The 16921-nt window shown below is 48.8% G+C and overlaps 1 protein-coding gene across 5 annotated transcripts in view; it reads right to left on the minus strand.

Moving 5' to 3' along the window:
• LOC114053193 (mannan-binding lectin serine protease 1-like) overlaps nt 1–16921 on the minus strand; it is a 97704-nt gene that overhangs the window by 30444 nt on the left and 50339 nt on the right. For 3 of the 5 annotated variants that reach the window (XM_027876098.1, XM_027876097.1, XM_027876099.1), the window contains exons 7-10: nt 16488–16606; nt 15452–15530; nt 5220–5357; nt 3957–4031 (exon numbers count right to left, since the gene is read on the minus strand). In XM_027876098.1, coding sequence (XP_027731899.1) covers nt 3957–4031; nt 5220–5357; nt 15452–15530; nt 16488–16606 — 411 coding nt within the window. Of the gene's footprint in view, nt 1–3956; nt 4032–5219; nt 5358–7940; nt 9469–15451; nt 15531–16487; nt 16607–16921 lie in introns of those variants that run through there. The other 2 variants (XM_027876100.1, XM_027876101.1) reach the window with 2 other exon arrangements.

The raw sequence follows: 16921 nt of genomic DNA on the forward strand, positions 1-16921 counted from the left end.
GGGACATAACTAAGGCGGGACAACTGGGCTATTACCTCAGGAAGCCAAAATCTAGAGGGTGCTGACCACGTACTTCAAACCCCAGCCCTACCCTCTTACCCTTGGACTCCCCGTGCTCCTTCCTGCTCAAATCCACTGATGGCTTCTGTACTTTTAGATCCAGTAAGCCTATGATCCCTCACAGCTTTGAACCCAAATGCTCACTAGTCCCCCCTGGCTCTACCCCGCACCTCTCTGGCACAGGTCAGGCCTAGAGCAGCTTAGAACCCTCTGGGTGCCCTTGGGTGCCCTTCTTCTCACCCAGTGCTTGGCCCCAGGTAAGTCCCTTTCTCCCCTACCCCCAAGCACACACACACTCCCCTCCAGGAGCAATCATGCCTTGGGGTGCTGCTCAGTGGGCTGTGGGTCAGCTTTCTGGGCACACTCAAGGCTGTGAGCAGGGATTCTTTGAGAAAGGCCGGTGGCTTCAGAAGGCCAGGCCTCCCCGGCTGTTTGACAGGCAGCCTCTGGACTGAAAGCAGAATTCCTGGGGCGCCGCCGGCCAAGGACAGTTACCCTCCCCCATCCTTCTGCTCTTCCTAGTGATCGATTGATCAGTCAATTGGGTCCGTGTCATGTGGAAGAGGATGCACTTTGCCCTGTTTGATGCCAGGGAGGAGAACCAGGAGCCCCGGGAAGACACTGCGAGGGAGATGATGTAGGCATGAGATCAGGAAAGGCTGCCGCACAAGCTGGGCTGCTCCAGAAGGGCAGGGGTGACCTTGGCATGAGGGGACCTTTCCCCATTGTTGGAGGTCTTTGAGCCATGGCAGACGCTTGGTGGAGAAAGGGACTTTTGTTCATGTTTGGGGTGGATGCGCGGGCCACTGAGGCCTCCTGCATCTATGAGATTTTGAGATGGGAAGAGAGGCTTGAGATGTTCTAGGCCTGAAAGCAGGTGAGGCCCATTCAGCCTGCTGTCCTATGAGCGCCAGCCACAGTGGGCTTCTGTCTGCTCCGCAGAGAAGGGAGCCTTTGCCCCCCCTTCGCCTGCCCTCTGGGTGCTGAGAGGCCCCTCTACACAGGGCCCTGGTTCCCACCTCAGGTGGGGTCCCTCTTCCCTGAATGCTCTCACTCCTGACTCTTGCCTCAGAATCCCCAGCTCCCTTTAAAACTCCTCTCAAGAGCACTTCCCATATGAGAAGCCTCTCCCCATGGCCACACCTGGGCTCCTCCCATAATGCTTTGTATGTATTAGCATATATTAGCACTCACTTAATTGTGCATTTGTTATCTGCTCTTGATAGAAAGAGAGCTTTTCGAGGGCAAGGCTTTCCTGGGCATCCCCGGCGTCTAGCCCATGCTGCTTTCGAAGGAGAGGAGGAAGGAAAGAGGGGAGGAGGCTCAGCTTCTGACTGATGACCGTGGGCCGGACCCGGCCCAGGCCTCCCTCCACCCAGACGCTGTTTGGGAAAAGCAGGGGAGCCGGAGCAGCTTCCCAAAGGAAGGCAGGCCTGGCCAGTGGCTGAGGTCTGGGCCCAGAGCAGGGCTGAGCTGGCCAAGCAGTGGCCAGAGGTCTGGGCCCAGCCCCTCTCCCTTCCTTTCTGGTGATTCACCGAGAGCCTGGAGGCAAACAGCTGTCCTTGCAGAAAGTGGAGCTCAGGGATTGTGGCCTTAGGGGTGGGAAGCGTGACCATGATGAGGCTGAGGAGGGAGGTGACAGGCTCGAGCCTGTCCTCCACCCAGGTGTGCCGACTGACTGACTGACTTCGGGTGAGACGCTGGGACAATGAGATACTTCTGGTGGGAGGCACTTGAGATGAGGGAGGGACTATTTGGGCCTTTCTTTGTGTCCCCAGCACTTAGCACAGCACCTAGCACACAGTAGGTGCTTAATAAACATTTACCGATTTGACATGACCTCCTGTTCAGAGGTAGTTTGGATTTACCGCCCCCTGAGGCCCTGTCCAGCTCTGAGATGCTGATTCCCTAATCCCATTGGCCCGAAGAAAACTTTTTAAAAAAAGAAATGAGCAATAGAACTTTATCCCCCTGGCCCGAGGAAGCCTGGGAGTCACTTAGCTGACGCCGGAGGCTTTCCCATTGATTTACAAGAGGCGGCTGTCCTTATTCTGGCACAGAGTCTCAGAGCTGGAAGAAACCCCAGAAACATCTTTTCTTTTCTTTCTTTCTTTCTTTCTTTTTTTTTTTTGAAGCAATCAGGATTAAGTGACTTGCCCAGGGTCACACAGCTAAAAGTGTCTGAGGTCAGAGTTGAACTCAGGTCCTCCTGAAGAAGCATCTTTTCTAACCAATTCCTGGGTAGAAATGCCTTCAGACACCTGGTCCCGTGAATCTCTCCAGTCCTAATCCACTGTCCAATGGCTCAAGTACAGTATTGCCTAGCTGCCCTGGCTTGCCTTGAGCCCTGAGAGGCTTAAGTGACTTACCCAAGGTCACACAACAGCTAGTGAATGTCTGAGGCAGGACCTGAACCTGGGCCTTCCTGATTTTGAGGTCTGGCACTCTATCCTCTCTCTCTGCTTGGAGTGTAACAGGTGCTAACAGTTACTGAACCAAGGCACGAGCAGATGCCTAGAAGACCCTGGGAGACAGCTTAGGGCTCCTCGCCTTGCCCTGCCCTGCCCTGCTCTGCCCATCTCCACGCCCAGCCAGGGCAGGCAGCCTCCCCAGCTGGGTAGGACATGCCCTGCGTGGCCAGGGTGCAAGGCAGAGATCCCAAGGGGTCTGGCCAGCTTGTGTCCCTCAGGGTGGTCCAGAAGATGGCTGAATACTAGAAAGGGATATCTGAGGTCACCAAGCACAATGTCCTGGTTTTACAAATGGGGCCCATAGAAGTGGGTCACACAGCCAGTGAGGTCTTCCTGACCCCAGCTCCACCCTGGGGCACCACAGAGAGTATGGAGCAGAGGCCCACAGCAAGGGCGTGAAAGCTCTCAGGGAGAGCGAACCACCAAGGTCAGCACTGTCCCTCTGGATGGGGGCTGGTCCTTCCAGCAGAGGCCCTTCTAACTGGAATCTGTGTCCCAGGACAGCAGCCCTTCGGCCCAAGGGAGGGGGAGGGCCTGCAGCAGGACCTCAGTCAAGGGCAGGTCTGCTGCCAGAGGGCAGAGGAAGGAGGGGAGGATGGGAGGGAGGGGCCTTCCTCTGGCACCTGGACAGCGGGCAGCCGAGCTCAGGGAGGTGAGATGGGAGGCTTGGCTGCTTTTGTCCTGGAAGCTGATATCGTCACTAAAGCAGATCATCAGAGTCACTCGGCACATGATGGCTGTTCTCTGAGCTCACTCCCTGCAGAGGTCTTGGTTCCTGGGGCCTCTGCGGGGAGAGTGCTCTGAGAGGCCTGGCCCAGCCCAGCTCAGTACAGCTAAGGAGGCTCAGCCCAGTAAGGCCCAGTATAAAAAGAGTTCAGTCCAGCCCAGCCTAAGTCAGCCTATTCTAGCCCATACCAACCCAGCCCAGCTCAATACAGGTAAGGAGGCCCATCCCAGTAAGGCCCAGTATAAAAGTAGTCCAGCCTAGCCCAGCTCAGCCCAGCCCAGCCCAGCTCACCTTAGCCCATAGTAAGGCCCAATATAAACATAGTCCAGTCCAGCCCAGTCCAGCCCAGTCTAGCCCAGCTCAACCCACTAAGGCCCAGTATAAAATAGTCCCGTCCAGCCCAGCTCAGCCCAGCCCAGCCCACTTTAGCCCAATAAGGCCCAATATAAACATAGTCCAGTCTAGCCCAGCCTAAGTCAGCCTATTCTAGCCCATACCAACCCAGCCCAGCTCAATACAGGTAAGCAGGCCCATCCCAGTAAGGCCCAGTATAAAAAGAGTTCAGTCCAGGACAGCTCAGCCCAGCTCAGCCCACCTTAGCCCAATAAGGCCCAATATAAAGATAGTCCAGTCCAGCCCAGCCCGGCCCAGCCCAGTCCAGTCTAGCCCAGCATGGTCTGGCTCTCCTGGTGAGGTACCTGGTAGACAAGTGGGCAGTTTTCTCCCCAACTCTCCATTCATCCAGAGGCCTTGGGCCTCACAGGTGTATGTGCCTAGGAAGAACCGAAATAATAGATGAGTAAAGAGAGAGACAGAGACAGGGAAGGGGCAGAGAGGGGGAAATAAAGGTAAAGAGAGAGAGGAGAAGAGGGGAGAGAAAGAAAGGAGGGAAGTGGAGAAGGAAGCCGAGAGACAGACAGACAGACACACAGACTCTGGGGCAGAGATAGGAGCATCCCAGCTCCTACCTTAGAGATCAGTCCAACCCCTCACTTTGCAGACAAGGAAGCGCCAGGGGTAGTGAATGTCAGAGGCAGGATTTGAATTCATACCATCATACCTGCTATAACAATAATTATCCAGTAAATACCAGCACCTGGCTCCTAGAGTTGTCAGGATCACATGAGATGATGGACATTTAAAGCATTTTCCAACCCTTACAATGGTATGTGAATGGTAGCTATTATTATTACTATTATTGTTATTATTATTACCTTATTTAACCCACACATGAGCCTGAATGTTAGCTACAATACGCTCAAAAAGGGATATTCAGACACTGCAGCCTTCCAGGCAAAGGCAGTCACCCTACGGGAGAGATCTCCTTCTACTGAGGGGCAGCTCTCCTTGTTGGGTCCGGCTGAAATTGAGCCCACCCCTGCCCTCTGGGGCTGGACAAAAGAAGCGTGAGCCCTCTGGCACGCCCTTGAAGATGGCGGAAGCACGTCCAGAAGTCCTCTCTTTCCGGGTCCTTTCTCCTTCCCGGTCCCTCTCTGAGTTTCTCGCCTGGATAGCGCTCTTTCTCAGGGTGGTGGCCCAGAGAAGGCCACAGTGTCTCGGTGGGGCTGCTCACGCCGACCCCGCTTCAGTGACACCCAAGGAGGGCAGCTGCACGGGACCCCACGTCCCACTTTCGGCTCTTCCTGAAGAGCGGTGAGAAGCAGCCAGACATCAAGCTAGAACAGAGCTGGGTTCAAGACCTGCCCCTGATCCAGACTTGGCTGTGTAACCTTGGGTAGTTCCTACACCTCTCTCTGGCTTTAAGACTAGACCTGTATTGTTGGAAGGAGCCTGCTTTAACCAGTGAAGTCGCTTTCCTGAACAGGCCAATGAAGGGTCTGGGGAGTCACATCTAATGGGGGTGCTCAGCCCAGGAGTCTCCTCACAGAGAACGAATTGTATTGGAATGCCCGTCTCCGTCTCCCCCCACCCTCAGAAGCCTGCCCGAGGGGAGCCCTCACCTGTGATGTTGGGAAACAGCTTGTAATAAGGCAGCTGGCAGGAGTAGCGGACCTCGGACTTGTACGTGGTGACGTTGTTCTTGGTGGCGAAGGTGACGCGCCCGTGCTCCAGCTCTGTTGGGGTGCTGCAGTCTACAACTGAGAGACAAGAGAATCTGCCGTCGCCTCAGGCCTGGGGATCTCCCCCATCCCTGGCTGCCCATGGGGGAGGGGAGCTGCTCGCTCCCCCTAAAACACTGCCATCCCCAGGTCCCCGAAGTCACATCAGCGAAATAGCCCCCCCCAATGTTCCGCTTGCCTTAGGCATCAGAACAGTGACTCTTGGGGCCACGTCCGGCTACACTGATGCTCCACTCTCCTCCCGTTCTTCCAGCCTCAACCGCAGAACGAGTCAGAGTCTAGAATGGGAACCCCCAAATCTAATTCTGATCAGGCCTGCGTGATTAGTTATCTTGGCCCAGGCAGGAGGAAGCATGGGGAGAAATCCCGATACTGCCTGGCCTTGCTTTCAGAAGGCTGGTGGCTTTTGGAACTGACCCCAGGTGGCCCCTCTGGCTTGGAACATAATGGGTGGGGGAGGGAGAAGCCCTTGCTTCTATGGAATGAGTAGTTTGTTCTGCTTGGAATCTTGGGGGTGCAGGAGGCAAGGGCTTCCCATGCCAGCATCAGAGGACCTTCTTTTACTGTTCCTCTGTCCCTTGTTTTGGGGGGTTGTGCCTCATTTCTGGAGAGCCTCTGAGTCTGGACCCGTATTCCTTCTTCCTGACTCCTTAGAATCCAACTTTTGATATCACAGATGGGACCCCAGCCCAGTGTATGGTAGGGCCATTTCCTGGGGCTGTGGCCTGGAAGGATGGGAAGAGGAGGGACCTTTGCAAAATTGTGTTTGGGGGCTTAAAATTTAAATGTGACACAAATCTGTACTCTCGAAATCCCTCGTAGATTTTCCTAGTCCAGAGGAAAAAAAAAACCCTCAATCTTTTCATTCTCTCACTGCCATGAGGCTTGGCAATATTCACCATTGATAGAGAAAACTCCGCAACAGATTATCCTTGGGTGGTGGGTGACTTATCTATACAATCAAACCCCATTATGGATCCCTTGTAGGTGGTTGTGATGATATTTCACAGGTTCATCAGTTTGTATTTCATGCATTGACAGACTCATCTGTTCTTTGGGAGTCCCTGTTCTTTCTTCTGCCTCAACATTCTGTGTTGGAGTCAGACCCCGGCATTCAGCTAGTCTTGGTGGAGACTCACTAACACTGGGTTCCCCCATTACCCTCTCCCTTTTTTGAGATTCCTGGAGGAACTGAAACATCTCAATCCCCCAGAGAACCAAGGGAAGAGAGAGTCACCTTCAGAAGTCCCTCTCTGTGGTTTTTACTCACTCTCTCACCTGCCCAAACCAGGTGGCCTCCAGCCCATTTCGTGGTCCAGGACCCTACATCTCCAGCCTGCCTCTTAGCAGTACTAAGACTTGAGGTGCTGCCCATTTTCCTGCGAAATAGCAACACCTTTCATTCAAAGGGTGACATTCTCAGCATCATCTACGCAGAGAGAGGGTAAAAGGGAAAGTGTTCTCCAAAAAGTTTAGCTCTGGGAAATTGTAATCTGGTATCCTGTACTCTTATGAAAGTCTTCCTTCCTGGAATCAGAGGTATTTTCCTGTACTTCTCTTTTTTCTTTCTTTCTTTTTTTTTTTTTAGGCAATTGGGGTTAAGTGACTTGCCCAGGGTCACATAGCTAGTAAGTGTCTGAGGTCAGATTTGAACTCAGGTCTTCCTGACTCCAGGGCTGGTGCTCTATCCACTGTACCATCTAGCTGTCCCTTTTCCTGTACTTCTACAGACCCTTCTCTTCCTCGTCAGTTTTCCTCTCATTAATTTTAGGTTCTGAGCCAGTGGAGTAGGGACTGAATAGATTCCATTGATATGTATACAGGTAGACATGTCACAGCTAACGTGCAATAAATGCTGTGATGTCTAGAATCATTAGCCCAAAGGGCTAGAAGTGTTTGTGGATGGGCTGGGTATTGTGGATGAAAACATATGAATGGAGACACAGGAGACAACTAATTTAAATTGTAAATGTACCTTAGATAATGTGATTGCAGCTTTCAAAGTTGACTTGGCTAAATAATCTTCATGCTATTTGCAAAGATGGGATGTTATTGTATTTCCATTAGCATTGCAGAGCGCATGCTAGCAAGTTCCTCTGGCTAACGTATGACATTAGCCATTTGATGTTGTATTTTATCTGGTTAATGCTGGACATTGGTTTGCTCTTGACTCAAAGCACATACACACAAACTTCCAAAGCCGGGCTATAGTTAATCTTAGGGAATTGGATTTTTGCTAGGAATTTTTAATGGCCTTTCTCACTCAGAACTTAAGCTGCCCTCTTTTTGGTAATGGGTAGAGAATATTCATCCACAACCTTAGACTATATTCAGACATTGTGAATTCTCCCTCTCATCCCCATCTCATTAGTTGATCAGATAATTATCTCACTACAAATATTTCTCAGCTCCCCTCCCCCCACCCTCCCACCAATTTAAGTCAAGGATGGTTAAGGGGAAGAGATCCCATGATTCTTTAGACCAGGCTATTCTCATTGGATTAGGTGGTCTGATCCATGAAAAAAGAACCCAGACATATTAATGACGGCAGACTCTGGGGTCAATGGAAGGTGAAGACATTTATTTATTTTAAAACTCTATACAGCCTTCCCATTTCTCCATCTACATGTGATTAGATCAGTTTTTTTATCTCGTCTGTCTTTTCTGCATTCCATGTCAGCCTCTCTTTTCTGACCCCAGATTTCCATAGCACTATTGGAAGGAGTTTGTAGCCAAGACTTTCCCTTCACCTCTCTGACTGGGCCAGACGGGTTCCTTCTGCTGTGCATCCTGACACATCGCAGCATCCCATGGCTGGACATCTGCCTATGAATGAGGCCCTTGGAGGTCAGAACTTTGCACCTTCCTCTCTCTTCACTTTCATACTGTTGGGTCAAGTGTATTCTTTGCTTTTGCATTTCCCCAGTCTCCCTCTGTCTCTCTTAACTCTTTCTCTTCTGTTCTTGAGATCACAGCTTTATGTCTCTCCTCCGTTAATGCCTCTGACTTATTTCTATTTCTTTTCCTTCCCTCATGGCTTATCTGTTCCTGAACCGGGTCTCCCCACTTTGCTTCTATCTGTTGGTTACTTCCTCTAGATGTTGAGACTTAGGTGTGCTGAGCAGAGAGGAGGATCATCAGAATGAGGGCCAACCCCCTTAGTCCCCACCCCCAGTGACCTCTAAATGAGGTCTGGCCAAGTTGACCATTCCTAGTTTCCCAAAGTGCCCTCTGGTACCACAGCCATATTCAGACCCCTCTCTGGGCCAGGTCTAAACTGGGGAAATCTTAAGGGTACAAATGGAGGAGGGAAGGAGGAAGGCACTTTGCATTGGGGCCCATCTTTATTACCCGACAAGGCACTAGGCCTTCCATTCAGAGAGCCAACCATGAAGAAAGCTACTTTCTGTTCAGAGAGCTACAAGGTGCCATCTGGTTATATCATTTCAGGGTTGCTGCATTTTCATGGGGTACAGAAGTGTCTCTCATTGGAGATGGAAAAGCCTCCAAAGCCCAAAGCAGTGCATCTCTAATGGTAACAGGTGGGCAATAAGGCCTGTTGAGAGCCCCTTGAGTCATACCCCACAAGGAGTTACCTAGTTTGAGTACCCCTAAGACCACCCTCTTCTAGGAGGAATGAATGGCAAGTTAAATAGCGAAAACAATTAAGCATAAATGAGTTTTGCCAAAACCACACTGATCACTCCATGGAGCTCATGAGTCTACCACGACCCCCATTCTGGCCTCCCTTAGCTGCAGGTTAAGAGTCATTTATCTCTGGATCTCAGACACAGTCTGTGCTTTGAAGGAGCTGCTCGGAATTGCCAAGAACCCAATTCACTGTTTTTCAGCGATGCTCCCGAGTCCGTCAGAGAATGAGCAGGGATAGGGATGGAACACTCTAAAGGAGTCACCAAAGAATTCAGACATGTGTCTGGATCAGTCCATGAAGGACTCAGGGCTGGATCAGGTGTATCCAGTGCCCATGAAGATCCATTTGAACTGATCTGCAGAAGCCCCAGGAAGGTCTCTGGAGGTCCTGGAGTGGCAGATCCATCTCAGGCGGGTCCTGCCGGTCCCTCGGTCTCCTCTTCTGTAGGGAGTCCACTCTCTGTTCCATTTTCAGGCTCTGCTCCCATGGTGAAGGACAAGAAGGGATGGGGAGAGCCGAGGAAGAAGCCACAAGAGGGAGGGTAGAGGGAGAGAGAGAGAAGAGAAAAGAAGAGAAAGAGAGATTACTGGGCAAAGCAGGAGTAGCTCATGCAGGAAAGGTAGAAATCATTCCACACAGACTGGTGAAGGTGCGCAGGGTTGATAAAGGCAGCCTGAGAGAAGGGCAGCTGTGGGTGGTGGGCTTTGCTCGATTGTTGTGAATTCTGGATGTGTCATTTCAGCGACTGGGGCACTCCCAGCGAGGGCAATCCCTCCACTCACCCAGTACTTGCTTTACAACGGTTAGGTGCCTGGGGTCAGCCGCCAGTGCCTGGGCAGGACTTGACCCCGAGGCTAGCTCTCGGCCCACTCCACAACAAAGTCTGGCTCATTGTGTTAAATCTATGATGCCTATAGCTCAGATGGGCTGAGCTCCCAGTGCACAGAATGCTGTGAGGGAATCATATACTTTGGGGAAAAATGTTTCTGTATTTTTCAGAACTAGAGGATCTGTATTTCTGGATGTTTTATGCTTCAAAAGCACTTTCTGCACAGCAACTCTGCAAAGCAGGTCATATAAATAAAGGGTATTAACCTCATTTTACAGATGAGGAAACTGAGGTCCCAGAGGTACAGTGACGTCATAGCTCCAGAGACGTAAAGGACCTCCAGGGCATCTAGTGCAACCTCTTCATTGTACAGATGGGGAAACTGAGGTGGAAGAGGTTAAGGGACTGACCCAAAGTCACACAGAAAATGAGTCAGAGGAGCCCATTGACCCTTGAACTTGGCTTTTTGGCTACAGGGATAGGGCTTCTCTTACTGTATACCAGGCTGATTGCCCAGAGTCCTAAAGTTGGAGCCAGAGTGGGCCTCACACCCAGAATCTTTCCACAAGACCAGACTTCAGGGTGTTATAACATACCAAGAGCATCTCTGGGTCCTATGGCCTGGGAGCCACTAGCTGGAGGGTAGACTTATCCTGGACATTCATTTGTTAGGACAGAATATTTATGTGTGCTTGACAAGGCCCGGACACATTCACTGGCAAAGTTTTTTCAACTTTTCTACTTTCTGAGGCAATGAACGGGAGACTCCAGCCCGCAGGGCGCCCTTTCTCTCAGGGGTTGTAGGGCCACAGATCTGAGCTGGAAGGACCTAAGAGGCCACTCAGTCCAACCCCCTCATTTTACAGATGAGGAAACTGAGACCTAGAGAGGTTAAGGGTCCCAGGCCATACAGTTAGTAGCAGAAGCAGGATTTGAACTCAAGTCCTCTGACTCCAAGCCCAGAACGATACCAGGCAGCCCCCAGCCTTATCACATGCAAAAGAAAACGGAAAAGGAAAAATAAACGCCCACACCCTAGCTCTGAAGTGTTATCCAAGTCATTAGTCCAAAAGTGGGTGCTCAGCAGCTTTACCCAACAGGTAACAGGTCTAGGAGTTAGTCAGGTTTTGGGGGTGGGCTTCCTCATTGCTTCCTCATGGGGGCAGGATTTTCAATCCATGGACTGAGGAGTGCTCCAAAGCTGAAATTTTACGAGATGGCTAAAGGACCCCAATTCTCTCTTCCATTTTAAAGCAGGAGCTCTTTCTATCTCTGTCTCTTTCTGTCCCTGTCTCTCTCCCCTTTCCTTTCGCCATGTATCTCTCTCTGCCTCTAACTCTCTTTCTCTCTTGAATTCTCTCCCTGCTTCTAAATCTTTTGTCTGCAGACCTCTGTGTCTAGAGCAGAGGACTCATGTCTTTGGATTATGCCACGCCAGGTCTTTGCTATCCCCTCTACCACCAACACAGTCCTGCAAGCTTAATAGTGCTCCAAAATGCTCATATAATTCAACTGCTTAAATTGAAATATAATCCTTTTGTCTGTTGTGCGTCATACTAAAAGGTACACTCTGTGTCAAAAATAGAAATTCAGTGGAAGAACAGTTCATAGTTTTTCCTCAAAGGGATGAATAAGAAGATGTTAGCTTTGTTTTAAGCATATTCCCGAAAGCTACAAGAGATGTTATTTCAGGGGACATCGGTTCGTGTTGACTTGCTGTGCTCACCGTAAACTTTATATAGCAGACCATCCTGAAGACAAACAGTTTGAATATGGGGATTTGTGGCAGAGGAGACAGATGTACAAAATGTCTATGAAGACCTTGACTATGGTCCTGGCATTTGTGAGATCACGTTCTTTGATAATTGACTACTTCAATGTGGAAATGAGCACAGGGAGAGTGAAGAAAACTAAAAGAAGATATGGTTACGGGTAGAAATGAAACTGATCAAAGATTTGCAAACTGAAGAGGAGTAAGCTTCATGTGCATCATCAATACTTTCCTCAAGAAGAGAGAAAGAAGGTGTTAGAGCTACAGGACATTGAATGACTCTGTAACAAAGCATATTGACTCTATCTTCTTAGAAAGGAAGTGTCACCTCAGAATCATCTGTGTGCTGGCTATATCAGGTCACCAGCCAGTGAGAACAAAGATAAAAGAGCAATCCCCCAATCAGAAGAAAAGCAAAAGATGTGTGACGTGATGGCAGCTCCAGCCCATCCTGCTTAAATAAACTGTTAGCTTGCAAAAATATGAAATGGGCCAAGGCAAAGGCATGGACTTTTTGGAGCCATTTCCTGGAGGTGCTTACAACAAGGAGGATGATGGAGCCCAGAAATTGCCTTCTCTTGCTGAGTGAATGGAGAGAGGGAATTGCTAAAAGCACTATTGGCTTAGAACACCCGCTCATTTGCCGGGAGGATGACCGAAGAATCTCTCCCATGTCATCCCACAACAGACTGAAAAGTGATTAAGGAAGTGTGACATCCATACTACTAAAGCCCAAACATCTGCAAGAGGGTTCGTAGGGGATACCTGAAGGCAGACAATGAACACAGAACATGGAACAGATCTGCCAGCTTTCTCATAGCAATCTCTGCATATTGGGAGAAAACAAGTAGAACCATCACATTTGGACTCTGCATCTTCAATATCTAATGCGAGGAAGTACAGTGACATTTGGGAAGATGAGGTTAGGAACAGCAGTTGGATTTGACCAAGGCCATACCGAAGTGAAGGTGACAGAATTCTAAAGGAACTTAGAGACTGATGCTCAAGGGGTCTCAAAAAAAGCCAAGTTTACAAAGGAATGAAAACCATCATGGATGGTGCAATTTACTAGCATAAAAAGTGACTAGGAAGCTATGTGACTCTCATATCACCATGGCTAGGAAGGAAGTGTGTGACTACCATGTAACCATGATTAGAAAGATGTGCCACTGCCATGTTGCCATGGCTGAGAAGGAAGATGTGTGATTACCAACCCATGTCCCTACTTTCTTATTTCTAGAAAATCTTCTTGAAAATGGCGCACACATTCATCTAAAGCATCCTTAAAGAAAACATAAGAAGGGAACAAATAGATTTTGTTAGTTGATTTTCTTCAGCTGATCAAATCTGCTTCACTTTAGTTCAGCTCAGGTCTCATTCAGGTAAGCACTTACTCTGTTCAAAGAGAAGAAGCGTTATGGCAGAATAGATAGAGGGCCATGCTGGGAGTTAGAACCACCTGAGTTCAAGTAGTTCAGGTCTCTAACATGTGCCTACGGTGTGGTCTTGGGTAAATCCCTTAGCTTTTTAGTGCCCCAGGCAGCACTCTAAGTTGTAGATCAGTTGTTGATCTGCTTTGGTAGAGGGAATTCCTCAATGGGCACTCCCTTGCACAATGTGATTTACCAAATAGAGCACTAGATATGGAATTGGGAAGATGTTGGTTCAAATCTCACTGCAGACAACAACTATGTGATACTGAATAAGGGATATCGCTTCCATTTCCTAAACTATAAAACGGGGGAGTTGGACTCAATAACTTCTAAAGTTAAGGTCCAAAATATATGATTCTGCAATCCATTCATATCATATATACCAAGTGGATGGGAATACATAATAACTAGACATTCAGTTGCATGGAAAGAAATACAAATGCTTTGGACAGGAGTTGCTGGTGCACAATGAATTTGGCTCAGAATTGAGAGTTATTAATAATTATTCCTTCTGCGTGGTTTACAGAATGGTGTCCTCACGAGAACCTTGTGAGGTAAATATTTAAATGTCATTATCTCCATTCTAAAGGTGAGGAAATTGAGTACCAGTGAATGGACCACAATCACTCAGCTAGTGAATAAGATGGGCCCTTGTGCAGGACCCCAGTACAACAGGGAGATTGGGGTCAAATTACACTTGGGAAATGGCTTCAAGCTTTTGATGTCCCAGGCTTCATGCTGCTATCAAAACCCATTTCTTGAACATCAGCATTCTCCTGGTAATGCTTTCCAGCTGCCAGTCTGAGAACCCCATGATCTTGGGAGGATTCAAGCGACAAAGAACCCAAAGGGCAGTGGAAATCTGAGTGGCACACCTCAGGGGATGGCATCTTGATACCAATGGCAACTTATATGTGAGAAATGGAGTGAAAGAAATGATGAAAAACTCTGGTGACCAGAAGAGGTGGTGGGCTGGTCACTTAGCAAGAATGGAAGACAACAGGTAAGACAGCTCCAGGGATACCCCCAAATGTGACAGGTCTGTAGCATGTTGGGTGGATCCTTGCTAGATGATTTGAAGGAAAAGAAGGACAAGAATCATAGGATGAGAAAGTATGGAAAGATTGCTATCTGCACCAGTGGAGGGTGTGTCCACATGAAGGAAATCACAGATCTAATAAAGGAATTATTACAATATTCTGAATGCACCAAGGAGTGAAAGTCATGTCTCTCAACATTCCTTACTAGATTTCCCCTGGAAAGAGTCATGTTCTTTTAGTACAAGGTATTTCTCCAAATCAGTCATATTTATTCCTAACGGCCTTGGGCTTGACTAGATTTGAGACTACGTTGGTATTTTTCTATTCTGTATGGCTTGGAGAGCAAGAAGTGGGGAAGAAGGAAGCACAGTGATGTCCGCTCTGGCTGTACATACATACAAACGAATGCCAACAAAGGTCTTTGATTTGTTTTTAGCTTTCACACGACATGATGGTGCAGAGAAGACTGAAGATTGTTTCTTTATAAACACAGACCTAATTATTCTTTGATGCTCGGAACCAACCTATTAAACACAAGAGACTTCCTTCACCTTGGGAAGATCGCTACAGTTTTTTTTTTAACTCAGTGGTTCAAAGCAGCTTCAAAGCATAGGACTTTACCTAGAATCCCCAAATGTTACTGGAGAGTTGGGTGGGAGCTCAGAGTTAATCCAGTTCAAACTTCTCAAGGTAAAAATGAGGTTCCTGAGACTCAGGAGGAATGACTTGTACAAAGTCATGAAGCTGGTCATTTGAAAAGGAACCAGATCTCAGGTCTTCTAGGGTCTCAGCTTTGGATGTGACCTCAGAGGCGTCTCACCTCAAACAGTGTTGAGCTGAGCAATCTGAGTGCTGGCACAAAGTATATTTGGGGAACGAGGAAGGGGCCTTTTGGGGTTGGCAATTTTATACTGTCACTTTAAAGTATATTTTAAGGTTATAGTAACAAAAAAAAAACCAAGAAAAGGACATGTGGAGGTTGTACTAAAGCCCTTGACTCAGGAAGACTCCTTCTCCCAAGACTTTTGGGCTGGTGCTTAGCCTCCCCACCCTTCCCCTTTGCAGGGGGCTCCTCCCTGGCTGCTCTGGCACACTGGGTGAAAGAGCCCTCATTGCCCCGCACAGGTGACTGTTTAGACAGAACTGGCTAACGCAAAGACTCTGAGCCAGGGGACAGCTTAGCAGGAGGATCAGCTTCTCCAAACCGAGCCGAGGTCACTGCCTGGACACCAGAGACCAGAAGAGCTCCCTGAGTTCGAGATAGCCTGGCTGGCTTGGGGGCCAGGATCACTGCCTCCCTCCTACCAGGTAAGGCTGGCTAGTCGCTTACAGCCACAGACACTCTACACAGAGCAAAAGCGTGAGACACGTGGGGAGCTTTGCTTACTTTTACAGGTGGGGATATTGTTACTCCATGTTCCATCTTTCAGACACTCGATCTGGAATGTGTCCATCTCTAGGTTGTCCTGGGGGTGGTAGTGGAGAGAACATAAATGGGGTGGGGGCAAAGTGAATGTCATAAATAACTTAGGTTGAACCTCAAACCCTCCCTTGCAAGACAATGGGGTATCATGGGTAGAGTGCTGGACCTAGATAAAGGGAGGTTGTGTTCAAATCCTGCTTCAGGCACCTACTAGCTGTGTGACCTTGGGTAAGTCACCCTCTCTGGGCCTCATTTCCTTCATCTGTCAAATAAGGGGTTGGATTTGGTGACCTCTAAGGTCCCTTCTACTTCTATGATCTCATGGTCTTTTTGAGCTTGACTGGAGAATGTTCAAGCCATAGAACTCAAAAGAGCCTTCCAAAGGAAGAAACAATCACCAGGGCTCAGATGGGTGAACACAAATGGAGGGTCAAGGACTTCAATGTGGAGGAGACTCTAGAATTCATCTAGTTCAACCCTCTCACTTCAGAGAGGAAGAAACTGAAGGCCAGAGAGGCTGTGACTTATCCAAGGCCATGCAACTAAAAAGCGTCAGAGGTAGAATTTGAATCCAGATCAGTTTGACTCCAAATCCTGTGGTCTTCCCATTACTTTACCAGGCTTCAGGGGAAATGAAAGCGCTTCCCTCTAGCACATTAAGCCTTGGCTTCACAGAACCATTTCATACAAATTCGTACAGTAAACACTTTGTGGCTTGGAAACAGGTGGGAACTAATCCTCTCCCCCGACATAAGGTGACCAGGGCAGGATGCACACACCCTGGACTCTCATGGAAAGTTGAAGAGGGAGTGGCTATGGCCAACTGCTCTTGAACACTTGGCTCCCTGGCTTGATACTTTTTCAATCCTACCTAGTAGAGGTTGCCCAACCCTGTTTGAATGACTGTAGAATCCCTGTCTCGTGACTGTGGCCACATCTACCATGCATGATTCTGGAGACCATCCATGTCCATCCCTCCCTCCAGGCAGAGGCCCCATACCTTGATTACTTTGTAGCCAGTGTCACAGCTGATGAGCACTTGGTCTTTGAAGGTGTATTTAGCCTGTGAGGGATCGAGTTTCCCATTGACAGGGGGCTGCAAGATGGGGCATGGGTTCCCTGGTGGTGGGCAGAGAGATAGAAGAGAAATGAAGAGTCTAGCCAGAGCAAAACAGCATACAGACACGGTGGGAGTTGTCAGTTTCTGTGAATGACTGAGGGAATGAGTGAAAAAGCATTTATTAAGTGCTTAATCTATACCAGACATTGTGCTGGAGGCTGTGGCTACAAGTACAAAGATGATTCAGTCCCAGCCCTCAAGGAACTTGCATTTTATAGGGGGATACAACATATGTAGAGGAATGTGGCCAGGGGACAAGGGACCCAGAATGAATAAACGAATGAATGAAAAGTATTTATTAAGCTCCAAATATG

This window comes from Vombatus ursinus, unplaced genomic scaffold, assembly GCF_900497805.2.
Source record: "Vombatus ursinus unplaced genomic scaffold, bare-nosed wombat genome assembly UNPS02014810.1, whole genome shotgun sequence".
Classification (NCBI taxonomy): domain Eukaryota; kingdom Metazoa; phylum Chordata; class Mammalia; order Diprotodontia; family Vombatidae; genus Vombatus; species Vombatus ursinus.